At 42.3% G+C, this 17,413-nt stretch overlaps 1 protein-coding gene across 1 annotated transcript in view; it reads left to right on the forward strand.

Moving 5' to 3' along the window:
* The window catches only part of CDH13 (cadherin 13), a 1,030,614-nt gene that overhangs the window by 206,830 nt on the left and 806,371 nt on the right, over positions 1 to 17,413 (forward strand). The window contains exon 2 of the mRNA XM_019413211.2: positions 15,586 to 15,697. Coding sequence (XP_019268756.2) covers positions 15,586 to 15,697 — 112 coding nt within the window. The remainder of the gene's footprint in view (positions 1 to 15,585; positions 15,698 to 17,413) is intronic.

Here is a 17,413-nt window from a genome sequence, read left to right on the forward strand (position 1 = left end):
CCTCTGTTTAAAACATGTTGGCCTAGATTCCCCCAGTAGTTCTCCATTTTTGTGACTGGCATCAAAGGCAAAGAGCAGCTGAAAGTCTTCGTTGGCCGCTCCACGCCCACTCCCTTTTCCACCTGCCTTCGGGCTTTCCGTAGGCTTAGCCCAGGGTTCTGTAAACTTTTTCCTGAAGGACTAGTTCATACATACTTCCGGCTTTGCAGGCCATAAGGTTTCTGTTATAAACCACTCAAGTCTGCCACTGTAGTGTGAAAACAGAGACAATAGGTAAATTCAGTGAGCATGACTATGTTTTAATAAAACTTTATTTATAAAAACAGGCAGTAGGCTAGATTTGGCCTGTGGGCTGTGATTTACCAACCAAGGCTTGAGTCAGTGGGGGACTAGGACAGAACTCAGAGGGAGGAGAGTAAGTTTCCACAGGCTGCTCTGTCCCTCCACTGGGGGTCACAGCTCCTCTCCGTGAACCCCCTCCTCATAGCTCCCTCTGCTGGGTCTGGAAACCATCTTTCTTCTTGGACCTTCCGGCTTAGGTGAGATAAAGGTGCCCCACTGTTACTGGGGTGCTGCCCTATGCCTGTGCCCATTCTGCCCAACCCTGCCCCATACTTTTGCTAGTTCCTGTATCCCTTTCTCCTCCAATGGCTCACTTTCCTGCTGGGGCTAGAATACCTGGGACTGAGTTTACTGAGATATGGAATTTTCAGTGCTAAACCCAGATAGTGTCTGAAACACTGGGATAATCGGTCACCTGAGCTGGGATGGAGCTCTCCTTCCTCCCCAGTCTCTTTTCCACTGCCTTTTCCTGCTCCCAGCACCTCTCCCTGGGAGACTCACCTTCCTGGCCATCTAACAGATTGATACAGGGGCCCAGTGTGGCTCACATTCCTCACCAAGAGCCCCTCTCTGCTTGAGCTCATTTGCCCCTGGAACAAAGTCTGCAGCTGATGTCTACTTAGGGAGACTCTGGTGTAGTCTCCCAGCCTAGTGTGGAGGACTTTGCCATAACTGTACTTTGCACTGTATAATGTTCAAAGAAGATCTCTTCTCTACATTTTACTATTGGGGAAATAATACTATTTTTTTTTTTTCCTAAGAAGAATCAAACTTACTTTAAAAGAGCAGTAGGGGGGCGCCTGGGTGGCTCAGTTGTTGTGCATTCGACTTCGGCTCAGATCATGATCTCACAGCTTGTGGATTCGAGCCTCGTATCATGCTCTGTGCTGACAGCTCAGAGCCTGGAGCCTGCTTTGGATTCTGTGTCTCCCTCTCTCTCTCTGTCTCTCCCCCTGCTTGTACTCTATCTCTGTCTCTCTCAAAAATAAATAAAAAACATTAAACATTTAAAAAAAAGCAGGATTAGCAGAAACTTTCACTATTACATTAATCCAGTTTGAGATGAACAATTCCCAAGGACTGACTCATGAAATTTCAGGTAATTGAACTTGTGGATCCAAAGAGATATGAGAAAAAAATATATAATGTTCTTCTCGAACTATTTTTGGCTCGGATGTTTTCTTTCTTCCCAGCTCAAAACCTGACAAACGTTTGCTTGATGGAGAGAAGGTACTGGCTTATCCACACCTCACTTTAATGCAGTACTGATAATGGGAGGGGTTCGTGACTTAATATACTTGTATCTACATTTACCTTTTTTGTTTGTTTTCAGTGAGAAGCAAGTTGAAGAGGCTTCTCGCCTATTATAGAGATTAGAGAGGAGGGTGTTCGTTTGCCACTGCAGTGAAGCCAAAGGAGGGGATGTCCTCTGTCTTTGGAGACTGTCAATAAGCCACGTTTATTGCCCTAAAATGTTTGTGCCTTTGAGCAAGCTAGCTAAGAGGAAGGGCCTGATTCTCTGAGAAAAAATGAACTTGAGTAATGGAGCAGGCTGACTCAGCTCCTCAGAATCCAGAAGACAGTAAATATGGAAATAGTTTCAAGAGGAGAATACTGTAGACTTTTTTATGGTGGTGGTGGTTTCACTATGACAGACAACTTCTCTGCAACCCATTCGAGGGAGACTCTTTTCCGAAGAGTATGCATGAAGCTCAGGGGCTGGGGGGCCAGAAGGCAGTGTGAAATGAATGAAGAGGCCTTGGTAAAGAAACATACGTCCAAAAAACATGAGGGCACACCAAAAATCACTTACAAGTTTAATTTAGGACACCAAGAGCACAACTGAGGTAATAAAAGGCAAATGGTACATGCCTCTGGGGGACCACCAGGGGGGGCCTAGACTGTGGTCATCTAAGGATGAGGTTCTGCCCGTCAGGAGAACGCTTGACTCCAGTCCCAGCACTGTTTCAAGCCCAAGTACTTAGTGAAAACCCTTGATATTTAAATGTTAGCAGTTAATCCACATTCTAAAGGCCATCTCACAGGTACAGTGGCCTTATGGGACCTGCTGGCCATCAGAGTCTGCACCCTCTCTGTTAGAGCCTGTTTGTCCTTGGAGCAAAGTCTACAGCCGATGTTTGACTATCGAGGGAGACTCTCGCCTGACTGCCACATCTGTGTTCTGAACATTAGCAGTACCATAGACAAACTTTCAAGGTCAAATTGATTACCCTCCAGCTTAGCAAAGCAGCAGCTCCCTAATTATGTCAGAAGGCAGGATTATCTCTGATCATTCGAGCTAGGATTCTGGATAAAACATCAAAAGCAATATTTAAATAACACGTGGTCCTGAATCAAGGATTCATTGCATTTTTCTCTTACTAAAAAAAAAACAAAAAAACAACGGATTATGGTGGGCCATTTTGCTCCATTAGTAAGGATTTTCCAGGCTGTTTTAACTCCTAGGTATTATAACACCATCCTTGATTACACAGTGTCACCATGGGAAAGAAGGATGGTTTCCTTGGTGTCATGGTGGTTCCTGTTCGTAAGGTCCCTGCAAAAATCCAGGCAAGTTCTTAGCTCACACAGCCCAGAATTAGGAACTGGCATAGCCAATGCAGTGCTGGAACTGCTCAGCTCATGGGAGCTAATTGTGTGCACATCTCTTCCCCAATTCTGTATGCAGTGACCACATTGGTCACTCAGAATTGACCATGATGGGAATATTTGCACCATGGAAATCAGAAAATGTTACAAATCAAGGCATTTCTTTATTGGAGAGCTGGTTGTTAAACACTTACCAGGATTCCCTTGGGTATTCCTCCTCCTGGATGGCCTCCCTGTATTTCTTCCTTGTAACCTGAGGCCACCTTGTGTTCCATTTAGACATCATATTACTGTCTTGCTTACTACTCTAGAACTATGAAGCAGAAGAAGGCTGCATAGTACGTTGTTTTCTAGTTTCTATCTACTCAAGAATTCTTGCCTTTTAAAAATAAAGTTGTGGGGCTTGGTTAAGCATCCGACTTCGGCTCGGGTCATGATCTCACGGTCGGTGAGTTCGAGCCCCACGTAGGGCTCTGTGCTGACAGACTCAGTCCTGAGACATCAGAGTCATTCTGAGTAATCACTAGTCGCAGCACTGAAGAGGAAGTTCATGGATCACCATCATTCATACTCCTTCCCACTGTGCATCGTCATTTGTTCCTTTGTTTCTTGTGTTTGTTTATTTATAAATATTTATTTTTAAGAGAGAGAGAGAGAGAGAGAGAGAGCAAGCGCACATAAAGGGATGGGCAGAGAGAGGGGGAAACATAGGATCCAAAGCTGGCTCTGCACTGAGAGTGAGAGAGTTCAACACGGGCTCAAACTTACCAACTATGAGATCATGACCTGAGCCAACGTTGGATGCTTTACCGACTGAGCTACCCAGGCACCCCCATCTTCTTTTGTTTAAAATGTAAGGGCACACAAGCAAAATCAACTAAACTAATGTGTCTAGAACAGTGGTTTCTCTAGTAACCTTACTGCCATTCCCTTAACATTGAGCCAACTGTGTTCTCCTTTTTATTATTTCTACTAGATTCCTTACTTCTTTCCTATACTTTTAATTGGGCCTTTAAAATATGTATTTACATACCAGTGTTTCCTGTTATGCTTTGTCTTCCTAAAGGGTGGGAGCCTTGTCTTACTAAATTTTGTAGTGATCTTGGCACGAACAGGTAGTAGGCACTCAATAAAGGTCACTTACATCAATGAATGAATCCTTAAGAATATGATTAATTGGCAAATAGAGGAGTCATTCCTTCTGATTCATTTGGAGAAATTTTTATTTGAACATTAGGCAGTTAGATTTTATTTTATTTGTATTTTTTATTTAGAGAGTGTGAGCAGGGGAGGGGCAGGAAGAGAGAGAGAGAGAGGGAGAGGGAATCCCAAGCAGGCTCCACACGGTCAGCACAGAGCCTGAAGTGGGACTCAATCCCACGAACCATGAGATTATGACCTGAGCTGAAATCAAGGGTTGGACGCTCAACCAACTGAGCTACCCAGGTGCCCCTAGGCAGTTAAATTTTAAAGAAAAGATGCATATTACCTTATATCCCAAGAGAGCGTATGTGGCTTTCTGCTTAACACAATCTGTTCCTTGACTCCAACACCAACTTTTGCTGGGTTTATTTCTTTTCTTCTGGAACTTTTCAAAGTGAGAACCTTTAGCAGAAAAAACAATTTAACAAGATAGACATTTAGTTCAATAGAAGAATTTTTCCTGGTGTGAAAAAATAAATTACAAAAAGGACTTTGCCTCTGAAAGATAATTAATAAAAACCTTCCGGTGTGATGACAAATCTGACATCTTGTCTAATGTCTGGCAGAGAAGAAAGTGTTGAGAGTCGCACAGTTAGAATAAAATGTTCCACTTCACAGTGAGGCCAGGCAGGATCTGATAATTATTTCTAAGCAAGAAAAGGTCGTAGTCTAGTTGTTAAATTGACACAACATCAGGCCTGGATGTGTGACTGTTGACCATCAGTGGGATCTTCCTTTATGTTTTCCTGATTTCATAGGTAAATATTGTCAGGAATGTGAGCGGTTATGGGATGATTTCCTCTTGGACATTTTGGGAGGTTTTCTTGTGTAGTTTTGTTTTTATATTTCAGCTTTGATGATGTATAATTGGCAAACAAAATTTTAATATATTTAAAGTGTACATCTTGGTGACCCGGCACACATATACCTTGTGAGAGGATTCCCTGCATCGAGTTATTTAGTTAATTACCACCTCCACCACCGCACTCACATATCTGTCCCTTCTTTTATTAAGGCTTTTTCTTTTTTTGGGGGGGAGAACATCTGATTTCCATTCTCCCAGCCAACATCAACCCTAAAACAGACTGCCAGTCATAGTCTTTATGCTCTCCATCACATCTTTAGAATGTATTCATCTTACTCCTGAAAATTGGTATCCTCTTACCAACCTATCCGTGTCTCCCCTAACTCCCAGCCCCTGGAAGCCACCTTCCTACTCTCTGTTTCTATGGGTTTGATTTTTTTTTTCCCCACATATGTGATATTATGTAGTATTTGTCTTTCTCTGTCTGGCTTATTCCTTTTAGCATAATGTCCTCATGGTTCATCCATGTTGTTGTCACAAGTGTCAGTATTTCCTTCTTTCTCATGGCCAAATAATATTCTCTTTCTATATAGAATATATACATACATATATATATATATGTGTGTGTATGTATATATATATATGTATATATATATGAATATTCCATAATATGTAATATATGATATGATACACGGAACATATTATATATGGTATATATATAATATGTATCTTATATATTCTTTATGCATTCTTCCACTTATGGACACTTATATTGTTTCTATACCTCTTAGACATTTTGGACTCAAACTGTATTTCTAGAACTTTCCCCTTCCCTTAATAGAAGTTATCATGGGTTATAGTAGGCTTAGTGATGGTTCCCTGAACATGTCCGCATCCTTATTTCCATAACACATGACTATTACCTGGATAACCCAGGTGGACCTGACATAATCACAATGATCCTTATAAAAAGGAAGCAGGAGGCGTCAATTAGAAACAGAAGACCATATGATGGTGGAAGGAGATAGTCAGAGATAGGCAAGAATGCTATCCTGCTGGCTTTGAAGATGGAGGAGGGATATCATGAGTGAAAGGATGTAGTTGGCCAATGAAAGCTGGAAAGCAAAAGGAAACCGGTTGTCCCCTGAAGCTTGCTGAAGGAACACAGCCCTATTGACCCATTTTAGACTTCTGGTGCCCAGATCTGTAATACAATAAAATATTTTTCAAACCACCAAGGTTGAGGTTATTTGATATAGCACCAATATAAAACTAATACATGAGGCATGTCTTATTTTGAGTTCCCCTGAGTCAGAGCTGGGGACAAAGAACTAGGTACAATTTTTTTTTTTTTTTTTACTTTGAGAGGTGACCCAGGAAGCAGGAGTGAGGGGCAAGAGATGAGGTAGGGGAGGAGGGAGAGAGCCAATGTAATGAAGTATCACTGAAGTCACTGCCGTGGGCAGCCTGGGTTCAAACCACCAGGACCTCTGAATGACACATGGGATGACCTTCAGAGGCATCCATCCAGAGGAGGGCAATTAGGGCATTTAACCAGCTGCCCTTTTGCAGCATTGAGGGCGCCTTGAGGGCTGTCCCTGGAGCATCAGCTCCTCAACATTTCTCAGCTCTGCTTGACCTCACATTAACCAGGTTCCTGCAGTATAGGAGCAAGCCCCACACGGGAATATGAAAAGGCTGGGGCACTCTGCAGGGTAAGCCTGAGCTCTTAGGGGACTGTCCACTGTAGCAGTGGCTGAGATGGCACGCTGGCTGAGGTGTTGGACTCAGGTGTTGTCTTCAATTAGACTGAATCCTCACCCCAAGATCTATTCATCTAGTAGGTTTCCTACCTGGTGTCTCCATGGGTTTAGGGTTTTATATACAGACTGGACAAGTCTTTCAGCACCTGGCAAACAACTGGTACTTAATATTTGCTCAGTCAAACTTCCTGGGGCTGCTAAGTCTCACCCATGAGTATCTCATATAGGGACTTCCTTCTTTATTTGTCTTAAGGGAGGTAGGTCTTATCTGGCATTTGAAACCCTAATTTAAATTGCTAAATTTACTAATTTTAGTTACTACTAAGTAAAATTACTAATTTAAATTACTTAAGTTTAAATTACTAAAATTTCATAAAAGATGTAAATAGCACCAACTCTAGGGCAGGTACAGCCTCTAGTTTCTATGAAGGGACAGCAAACCAAGCCTTCCTAATTGCATTCACTGAAATTCTTACAAAACATTTTTTCCTTTAAAATTTACCAGTCGAGTCTAGTTGATTAATCCTGGAATCTTAGTAGTAAAGAGTTAATTCCATTTACCCAAAAACTATAATTTCATTGAGTGAATTATTTTTGGTTCTGTTTTAGCCAGACTACAGGAGGACATGCCCGGTCAACTCAATCCTCCTGTAAGACAAAAACACTTTCAAATAATCTTGAAAACATCCCAAAGCTTGTTATCCCTGCCAACTTGCTTCTTGTTTCTTCAACTGGCATGTCTTGGTGTTTGCATTTACCAAACCCTGCATGGAACATTCTTTGGTATACATTGCTACTTGAAAAATGGCAATCCTGTTTCCAATATGGCCTTATCTGTGTCATCATCCCAGTTCCTATTCTCATTACATGAGGGTGTTGTTCCTTTGTCTATATTTATATAATACTTTTTACATAATCCTCTATCCTAATAAAAATAATAATAACAGTTAGTAGCACATAGCACCTATTATGAACCTATCCTATCCTGTCCTAACCGTTTTGATTTACATTAATTCATTGACCCTCACAAAGCAATGATGGTAGATATTGTAACTGGATGAACTGTACAAATGAGAAAACTAAGGCACAGAGAAGTTAAGTAACTTGCCTAGGATTGCACAGCAACTAAGTGGTAAAACTGAGATTTGAATCCAGGTAATCTAGCTCAAGATTCTTTTTTTTTGAACCACTTCCTAATTCACAACATATAGAAAATACTATATTGTATTATTTGTCCATGTGTCTGCCTTTCCTTCTAGATAATAAGTTTGTCAAGTGCTTTGTTCATTTCTCCATCTCCAGTACCTATCCCAGGGTCTGGCAGATAATAGAAATTTTAAACTTTGAATAAGGGAATTAATGAAAAAAAAAAAAAAAGATCCCAACTACTCTGTCATAACAGCAGATCTCAATGCCCCACCACTTGAAAGGACAATTGCCAAGACAAAAGAAAAGAGCCTGTTTGCATTCAGGAATGGAGCACTCAGACAGCAGTTTCCACCTCATGACCTTCTGACAGTCTTGCCCAAGGTTCCAAGGTCATGAGCCTTTTTTCATCTTCCTTCCTTTCTTCTCTTTCTCACTTTCCCTCCACTCCTCCTCCTTCTTCCCTCCTTCCTCTATGCTTCCCTCTCTGTTGGTTTGCCCAGATTATATTTACATCTTGAAAAACCAAGTAAAGGGAACCAATGTTTTCTGAGCCTCTACTGTGGGGCCAACACTATAGTAGACTGTATGAGTTGCCTCTGGCTGCTGCAACAAATTACCACATGCTTAACATTAACTAAAATTAACTAAATTAAAAAAAATTAAATTAACCAAAACAGCACACATGGATTGTCATATAGTTTTGAAAGTTACCAGTCCAAAATGGGTCTCACTGGGCTAAAATCAAGCTGTCAGCAGGGCTGAGTTTCTTTGGGAGGTTAAGGGGGAAATCTGTGTTTCTGCCTTTTCCAGCTTCTAGAGGCCTCTTGCCCTCCTTAGCTGGTGGTCTCTTCCTCCACCTCCACAGCTGACACTGGCAGACTCAGTCTTTGTCACACCACATCACTGAGACCTGGCTTTCACTGCCACATCTCTTTCTCGAACTCTTCAGCTGAGTCTTCCATTTTCAAGGAGTCTTGTGATTACATGTAGATAATCCAGGATAATCACTCTACTTCCTACTGGAAAGTCAGCTGGCTTTAATTCCCCATTGCCATTTAATCTAACATATTCACGGATTCTGGGGATTCAGCTGAGGACATCTTTGGGGGACTGTAATTCTGTACCTTCCCTTTCAACAATTTGAGGAAAAGATACTGAGTAGCATTCAGTTGGAAATAAAATCTAGATGTTGGTCTCAAATTATGTGTGAAGGCAACAACACTCAACAACTCAACTTGTGCATGAAGGACTCATCAAACTGGTAGTATTCTGTCTCTTTATCTTTCCAAGACTCACAGAATCATTTCCAAGAGTCTGTTACATTATGGCCAAGATGGTGGCAGGTGTTCTGTGTTGTGTGGCCATGAAACACCAGGAAGATTGTAAGGAGGTCAGATTTACAGCTAGTGTGGGTGACATGAGCTTACATGTCAGTGAGGATATTGACATGCGCCCACACATGTGCGTGCACGTGTGTGTGTGGGCATGGGTGTGCCCACACATGTCTTTGAAATACCTCTTTCTCCATGCTTTCCCTGTAGGTAGAGTGCCTTTATAAACCCTGTGGGGACTCTGGCAGGATAAAAAGTCAATCAAAATTCATTGCTGTAACATTTTTATATCCTACAAGTCAGAGCCAGTAGCCTTTCTTCCCCGTCAATCTCAGCCCCTCCAAACTGAGTCCAATAGACAGACTTTGACAAGAGCAAACCAGAGGTGTTTTGTAGCAAGGATAAAGTAACTGTCCATCCGCGCTAACAGCAAAAAGCAGTGAGTCAGTGAGAGGAAAACAACCAGGGGCCAGGAGACACTAGTGAGTTCGCTTGGAAAATACCATTTTGGAGCTGGCTTAAGAGAGGATGAGATCTGAGATTGTCCACTGCCTGCTGAGATAATTATTTGTGGCAGGAAGCTTCTCTTTTTTTTTTATTTATGGCTGCTTCAAATACAGTTGTGTTAAGCTTTCTTCAGTCCTGATATTTCTCTCTGGCCTCTGGTGATGTATCTGTGATGCCATGGTGTAGAAGCCTCTCTGTCCTTGTCCCTTCCATGTTTAGCATAGAGTGGGGCAGGTGAGCTGCTGATTCACGCAAACACCCCCAGATCTCAGGGTCTCCACAATGCATGTGGGGTTTCCTTGTTGGGTACCTCTCTCCTAAGTCCTTGTCTTCTAAGCAGGGACCGATTTCTGGGCTCTTTCTATTGGATGACTCCACCATCTTGGAAGTCCTTCCTTTCTGTTTTCATAGATGGGGAAGAGAGGGCATTTCAGGGGCCAGGCCAAGAAGTGGGGAAAATCCTTTTACTCCCTTTATGTTGACCAGAGTTTAGTCACATGGCCAAAATCACTACAACAGAGCCAGGAGCACACAGTTATGGATACCATTATGACAAGTAACTAAAGCCTTGTAACAAGGAGCGTTCTTTGCTTAAAAAGCCTCTTTCCAAAGTCTAAAGTAGGGGTTGCAAATTCAAATGTCGGGGACAGGGCAGGGGCAGGGGGGCAGATATGTGTGTAACGGAGTCAAGCAGGCAGAAGAGGTAACATAGGGGATGGTGCAGACAAGGACAGCCAAGAGAGGTGCGCTGTTTATAATATGATAATTTAACTCTTATGACAGACTGCTATGGCTAAACTAACCAAATCTGCTGGCTACATCCATCCCATACGCTGCCAGTTGGCAACCTGCAGTCTGGGACAGAAAAAAAAAAATTTTTTTCTGGAAGCAAATTCCAAAGTTGGCTATGTTCTTGAATCACTACCTGTCAGGATAAACATAAACCCTTTCTTTTTTCAAAAAAAAAAAAGCTCTAAACAGCAGCAAAGAAATGGACGCTAAAAAAAGGAAGCAGGTATGAAGAGTGTGATGTAAGGCTTTGCTATTGGTGTGTTCGTCTAGGGCAGGGGCTCTTACACAGAGGACAGAGCTCTGGGCTACCGTTTTAAAGAATGGTTGGTGTTCTGCAAAAGCAGCACAACTCAGCTCGCAACAGGCACTGATGTTTTTCATTGTGCACCTGACCCCAAGATGCAACTCCCCTCCCATCTCTACCTGACTCAGGCCCCTGCTGTTTCCCTTGAAGTGTTTCTGAGCACAGTCTGTACACTGAACAGTTTTACAGCAACAACTAAAGTAATATTTTGATGACATCTGTGAATGTCTACCCTGGGCAATAGAATACCAGTGAAACATGTGTATTGGTTTAAACGTAATAAATAGAAACAATGATAATGATAGCAAACATTTATTGAGCAACTACTGTGTGCCTGGTACTACATAAGGCTCCTCACAACAAGTAACTCACTTCCTCCTGATAATAACCTTAAGATACTATTATTGTTCCCATTTCCGTCTGAGGAAACGGAGACCCGGTTGCTTGCCCAAGGTTACAGCTGGTAAATGGCAGCAGATAAACTGGGAATTCATACAGAACCAGTGTGGCTGTGTCCTGTGCCTGTAGTTTGTCTGAACATGAATCTGCTTTCATAAGCAGACTGATTGTAATTTTCAAATAATAGAAATCCTTTGGTGATCACAAAAGTCGATCACTGCTGAGCTTTCAAAGGTGTATTGGTTGCCTGTTGTTTATGAAGTGCAAGGTAATGCATAAATGAACAAAAGAACCATATAGGAAGACCATAATTCCCAAGGCATTAAAGATAAGTTCAGAATGTTGTTCATAGCATATATTCTGGAAACGTTAAAGAGGATTTAGGGGAAAGTGTATCTAGGTCGTATATATTTTTTTATTTTTTTAAATGTTTATTTATTTTTGAGAGAGAGAGAGAGGGTGGGGGTGGGCAGCAGAGAGAGGGAGACACAGAATCTGAAGCAGGCTCCAGGCTCTGAGCTGTCAGCACAGAGCCCGACGCGGGGCTCGAACTCACAAGCAGTGAGATCATGACCTGAGCCAAAGTCAGACACTCAACTGACTGAGCCATCCCGGCACCCCTCTACGTCATATATTTATAAGAGTGACATCTGATAATGTTGAAGAAGAGGCTTGCTTGGTTCTGGATTAATGTCCAAATACTTTTAAACCAAAGAGGGATGCTTCTTCACATTCTTCCACCAAACTCAGTATGATTGAGGTTGAAGGGTGGGTGTCTGTGACAAAGTCATGCACAGATATGCTTAAATTCTGCTAAAAAGTCAAGGGGCAATGGCAGTAAGTTGAAACTACCACTCCTGCCCAGGTGAACAGTCAGTGTTGGGGAAGAGCCCCCAGATTAGTCTGGATTCTTTTTTAAATGAAGTTTTGTCATTTCAGAGATGTGTTACACGAAACCCAGACAGACACAAAGGAATTCATGTGAAAGCACAGAGCGTGTGGCTTAAAAGGACAAGTCTACATTCCCCTCCACTTATCTAGCTAATTCTGACCCATCTTTGAGATCAAAGCAGAGAGATGTCTCTTCTGTGGATTTGCTTTCTCTAATCCCCCCAGATGAAATCAGACTCCCTGTCCCTGGCTTTGACATGCTCCCAGAGAGACCTGTAATTTCCCTTCAATTTAAATTCTAGTTAATTAATTAAATTATGATCTGCTCATGCCTGGCACCTTTTCTGCTCCACGTTAACAGCTAGCATGTGCTGACCACTATCCTGTGCAACACTATTCCGGTTGCTTTAGATGCACCATCCGTTGAGTCCGCTTAGCTCCTCTCAGTTCACATCTCATTTCCCCATATTTCTGTTACTGTCAGTCAGTAAAGGAAAGAGCCAAGATTTGAACCGAGCAAAAGACTCGGGAGTTTTTGCTTTTAATTACTGCATTATTATGCTTCTATACAGGCTCCAGAACAGCACCTAACAGAGTGCTTGCTGAATCCCCAGGAGAATAATAAATTTGGGGGAGTAAGTGAATGAACTGAATGCAGGGAGGAGGGGCTCTCTCTTACTTCCTAAGTCACACCTTGCCCAGGAGACTGCTGCCCGTTTTTCCATTAAAAGCATTTAACCTGAATTTTAGTGGGTGGAGGCACCTAAGAATTCATAAAACAAAGCTGAACCTCTGGGAGTCTTTTGACTCCTCCCACCCTCCCTGAGGGTTAGCTGTTGGAAAAGGTTTATTTTTCCTTCCTGACTCCAGAAGAATCCTGAATAGAGCCCACCAAGAAATCAGGAAGGAGAAGGAGCTACAGAGAGACAAGAACAGGGGCTCAGGTCTTCCATCCTCTCAATCAGTTCTGGATTCTTATCCTCAGGATCCAGAGAGAAATGGTATCTCCTTAGTTCCTACAAGGTGACTGGTTTACTGGTCTGGGATTGAGGGCAGAATTAGCTGATTAGAAGGTTAAGGTATAATTGTAGGCGCAGGATGCCTGGAGGCAACCTTTGACCATTTGCTATTTAACCGAATTAGCTGTTGGCCAGTTAAAGATTTTCTGCTTGCAAAATCGCCAGCAAATTATTCTGAGTCCTGAATCTGCATTCTGTGTGTGTGCCCCTTGGGGTGTTAGCATTATGACTGCCTCGGAAGCAATCTAACCAGAGCCTGCTCTGCGGGCAAGGGGAAGTTTCACAAGCAGAATTGCTCAGGTACAGAGCTATAATAATACCCTAACCCCTTTGATTTTAGAGAGATGATGTCGGTCAGGGTGATGATTCCCCCATTTCAATTTCTCTGATGTTCCTCAGTCTGCCCACACCATGAACCTCCAAAGATTGATTCTTTCTCTTGTTCTTTGGGGTTCAGTGCATTTCAGTGGGCTGTTATTTACAGAGAAGCCCGGGTTCCACAGCTTCCAACCTTGTGTACAACCCTTTGAGTTTGCTGGTGGGGACGATAATGAGTTTTCTTCAGCAGCTGTGTACAGTGGTTAAGAGTTTGTATCCTAACATCAAAGTTTGGTTTCCCAAGAAGCAGACACTAAGTCAAGGATTGGAGTGCAAGTAGCTTTCTTTGGAGAGTGGTGTCAGAGAAATACCCACAGGAGTTGAGGAAATGAGCCAGGGAAGAAAAGGCAGTGAATGGAAGATGAGTTATCAAGCTAGGTGCCACTGTGGACAACTGGAGTTGAATTCCAAGTGGAAATGGGGAGACAGAACACTTGCCTCCCAGGTATGGCTCCAGAGGGGGAGAGAGCTGAGGTTTTTGTGCACCGGTTCCCACCTGGTATGGTGGAGGGCTGCTACTGAGAATCTCCAAACGCTCTCTGCTGGCACCATGCTGTTAAAGCAGCCTTCCATGGGATTCAGAGAAGTAGCTCAGCCAAATGTAAAGTCCTGCCCTAGGGTGTGGAAAGCCTGTGGGGTCTGGGAGGAGCTCTGACCGTGATCCATCTCAGAGGACACCTAAGCCTGGATTTGGATCCTGGCTCTACCTGTCCCAACTCTACAATCTTGGATCTTGGGCCAACGTGTGAGAACATCAGGCCCTTTGTAAAATGTAAGAATTTAATTTCCTATAAGAAATTAAATATGGGGTACCTGGATGGCTCGGTTAGTTGAGCAACCAACTCTTGATTTCAACTTGGTTCATGAGTTCGAGCCCCGTATCGGGCTCTGAGTGGACAGCGCAGAGCCTGCTTGGGATTCTCTCTCTTCTTCTCTCTGTGTCCCTCCCCTGCTCTCTCTCTCTCTTTCAAAGTAAATAAACATTTAAAATACTAAATACATCATAGGGCTGCTGTGGGGATTAAAGGAGATGATGCATAGCAAACGTAGACAGTGCTTGCCATGTACTAAAGGCTGAAAAACGTTAGCAATTGTATGTTAAGTTTTATGGAGCATCTTCTCTGTGCCAGTATATATGGTAGGTCCTTGGTATCAAAGTTGGGGAAAAAGAGGTAACTCCTATCTTCACAGGGCTTGTAGTCTGCCTACTAAACCTACGACTCTTCCTTGCCTTACTGAATTACCCCTTGCCCAGGAGTGTGTCACCTACTATTATATTCCAAAACACATAGCCTAAATTTTTGACTCTGGGATGAAGAACCCCAAGGATTTGCAAAGACAAAGCTGAGCTTTTGGAAGCAATTGTGAATTTTAGGTTTTCTGGTAGCCAAACTTACACAAGTACAAAGAAAGTGGTAAAACTGACTTTAACAACGTATCTGTTTAGTCCGGTCTGTAAAATATTATTATTTGAACAGTAATCTATATACAAATTATTAATTATTTTACATTATTTTTTTAAATTTTTTGGTAGTCAGTCTTCAAAATCCTACATGTGTTTTATACTGACATTTTCAGCCCAGCTACATGTCACATGCTTAGTAGCTGTGAGTGTCTCAAGGCCACCATATTGGATTGGAAAGGTCTAGTGGGCCCTGAATTCCTTTGGGAAGTAATTTCCAATGGAATAGTTGTGCTTTCCTCCTCATTATAGATGGCACTGCTCCTTTGCATCTGTGACAGTGAAGTTGGTTTTAGCTCAGGCATCATATGAAATTGACTGTTTTTGTAACGAAATTTCACACATAGAAACCATGGTGAGAGTCTTAGCAGGTGTAAAAATCTGACAAAGTTATTTCTTTAACGGCAACTTAATGGAAACTGCAGCAGCTGTTCCCATTTGCGTGTTTTCCAAATCTCATCGCCAAAACGAATTGTTGGCAGCCACGGGAGAAATATCAACTTACCTCTTCATTTGGGAAATAAAATTAAAACCTCAGCTCATTTCTAAAAGTCACAGATTTGGTAAAAGTTAGCAGGGCAAACACATAAGCTGCAGTTAAAATATTGATGGCTTCGGTTTTTTTCTCAGGTGCTGCTGCTAACATCTGCAGAAGATTTGGACTGCACGCCTGGATTTCAGCAGAAATTGTTCCATATCGATCAGCCGGCTCAGTTCATTGAGGACCAGGCAATTCTAAACCGTAAGCAATGTCACCTGATGATTCTTTTGGCCCATTTTCGTGTTCGAACTCACCAATGTCTGAGAATGTGTCTCAGGATGTGGTATTCCCTAAGCTAAGTGTTTTCTGATTGTTTTCTGTCTCTGCTTGACCCAGGGTGGAAGCTCTTGACCTAGGGCCTTGTTAGCTGAGAGGTGAACAGAGTAGTTGTGTATTGCTTTGTAGTATTTTGTCATCGGTGAGCATTTCCCCACTACTCCCAGAAAAGGGGACCACCAGTCTCTAACGTGAGTAAGGAAACGAAATCTATTTCACTTGGGCAGATCCCCGAGCGCAAAACCATTGTCTTCCCATGGATTGATGTTTGATCGGGATTTCTTGTGCGTAGTGTTAGGTCAAAATGATGGTGAGAGCAGGTTGGCTTCTGGGAATTTTTAGTCCTAGGAATTCAAAACTCCTGAAGGCTAATTGAGGCTCTTCAGAAAGATTCACAGAGGTAGGGAGGCAAACCATAAGAGACTTTTAAATACAGAGACCAAATTGAGGGAGGATGGGGCTTGGGGGAGAGGGGATAATGGGTGATGGGCGTTGAGGAGGGCACTTGTTGGGATGAGCACTGGGTGTTGTATGTAAGCGATGAACCACGGGAATCTACCCCAAAACTCAAGTGCACACTTCACACACTGTATATTAGCCAATTTGACAATAAATCATGTTTAAAAAATTAATAAAATAAAATTATTTAAAAAAAAAAGAAAGATTCAGAACCTCTACTGGCTATTTTGTGGAGTAAACTCAAATCCCCCCAAATTCCAATGAAAATATTCTCCTGTCAGATCTGTGGTTATCATCTCTTCCTATTTTTAATGCCAACATCACATTGTTTTATCTTCAGGAGAGTAGGGCATACATTGCTAAATGTGTGGTGAGCATAGTTTTAGCACAATAGAATTTAAAATTGATGGCAGGCAAATAACCATTTAATTGTAGACTCTTGAGCACCATTTTTTAACATCCGGGAATGAAGGATATGAAAACAGTGATTTAATTTGGTCAGATGCTCCAAGGTCCCTTTAGGGAAGATTATTGTGCATTTGCCCTTATGGTCTCAGGTTCGCCTTCCACACTGACCATACTCCTTCATTCCTGTGCTCTGTGGCTGGTATATTTAAAGGAAAGGAAAACAAAACAAAAACAAAACAAAACAAAACCGGCCTGCGTGATTGGATTATTCTGTGAGGCTGGAACACATTTTAAGAGTTGAAAGGAACACGGTAATGAAGACGCAATGCTGAGCAGAAAGGCAGCTACCCAAGGTGAAGTCCGTGAGCATCTTGATGCAATTACACCAATGAAATCATGTCAGTAATTAGAGTCTGCAATGACAAGGTGCAGGATCGGCACAAGAAGTGAATTCCAATATGCGATTTCATGTTAATTTGATCCCTGAGTGTGACTTTTGAGTCAGACCATCAGGAACCCTCATTTGTCTTTTGAGTCTTCTATTTATCAGAATCAATGTGTTTCAAAGGGAAGTTTGTTTAAGAGAACCATTTTTCTGGCTCTTCTCTTATCTGTCTCATCTCCTCTCTTTTCTTTCTCTCTCTCTTTCTCTCTCTGTCTCCCTTTTCTTTCTTTTCTTTTTTCTTTTTTGCAAGTGGTTATCCCTAACGGCACGTATATTAACATGGGTGGGAATGTGAAACCACCCTGAGTATGGAAATTAATAGAGTTGGT

The sequence above is a fragment of the Panthera pardus genome, unplaced genomic scaffold (genome assembly GCF_024362965.1).
Source record: "Panthera pardus isolate Hobbes unplaced genomic scaffold, ASM2436296v1 HiC_scaffold_19, whole genome shotgun sequence".
NCBI classification, from domain to species: domain Eukaryota; kingdom Metazoa; phylum Chordata; class Mammalia; order Carnivora; family Felidae; genus Panthera; species Panthera pardus.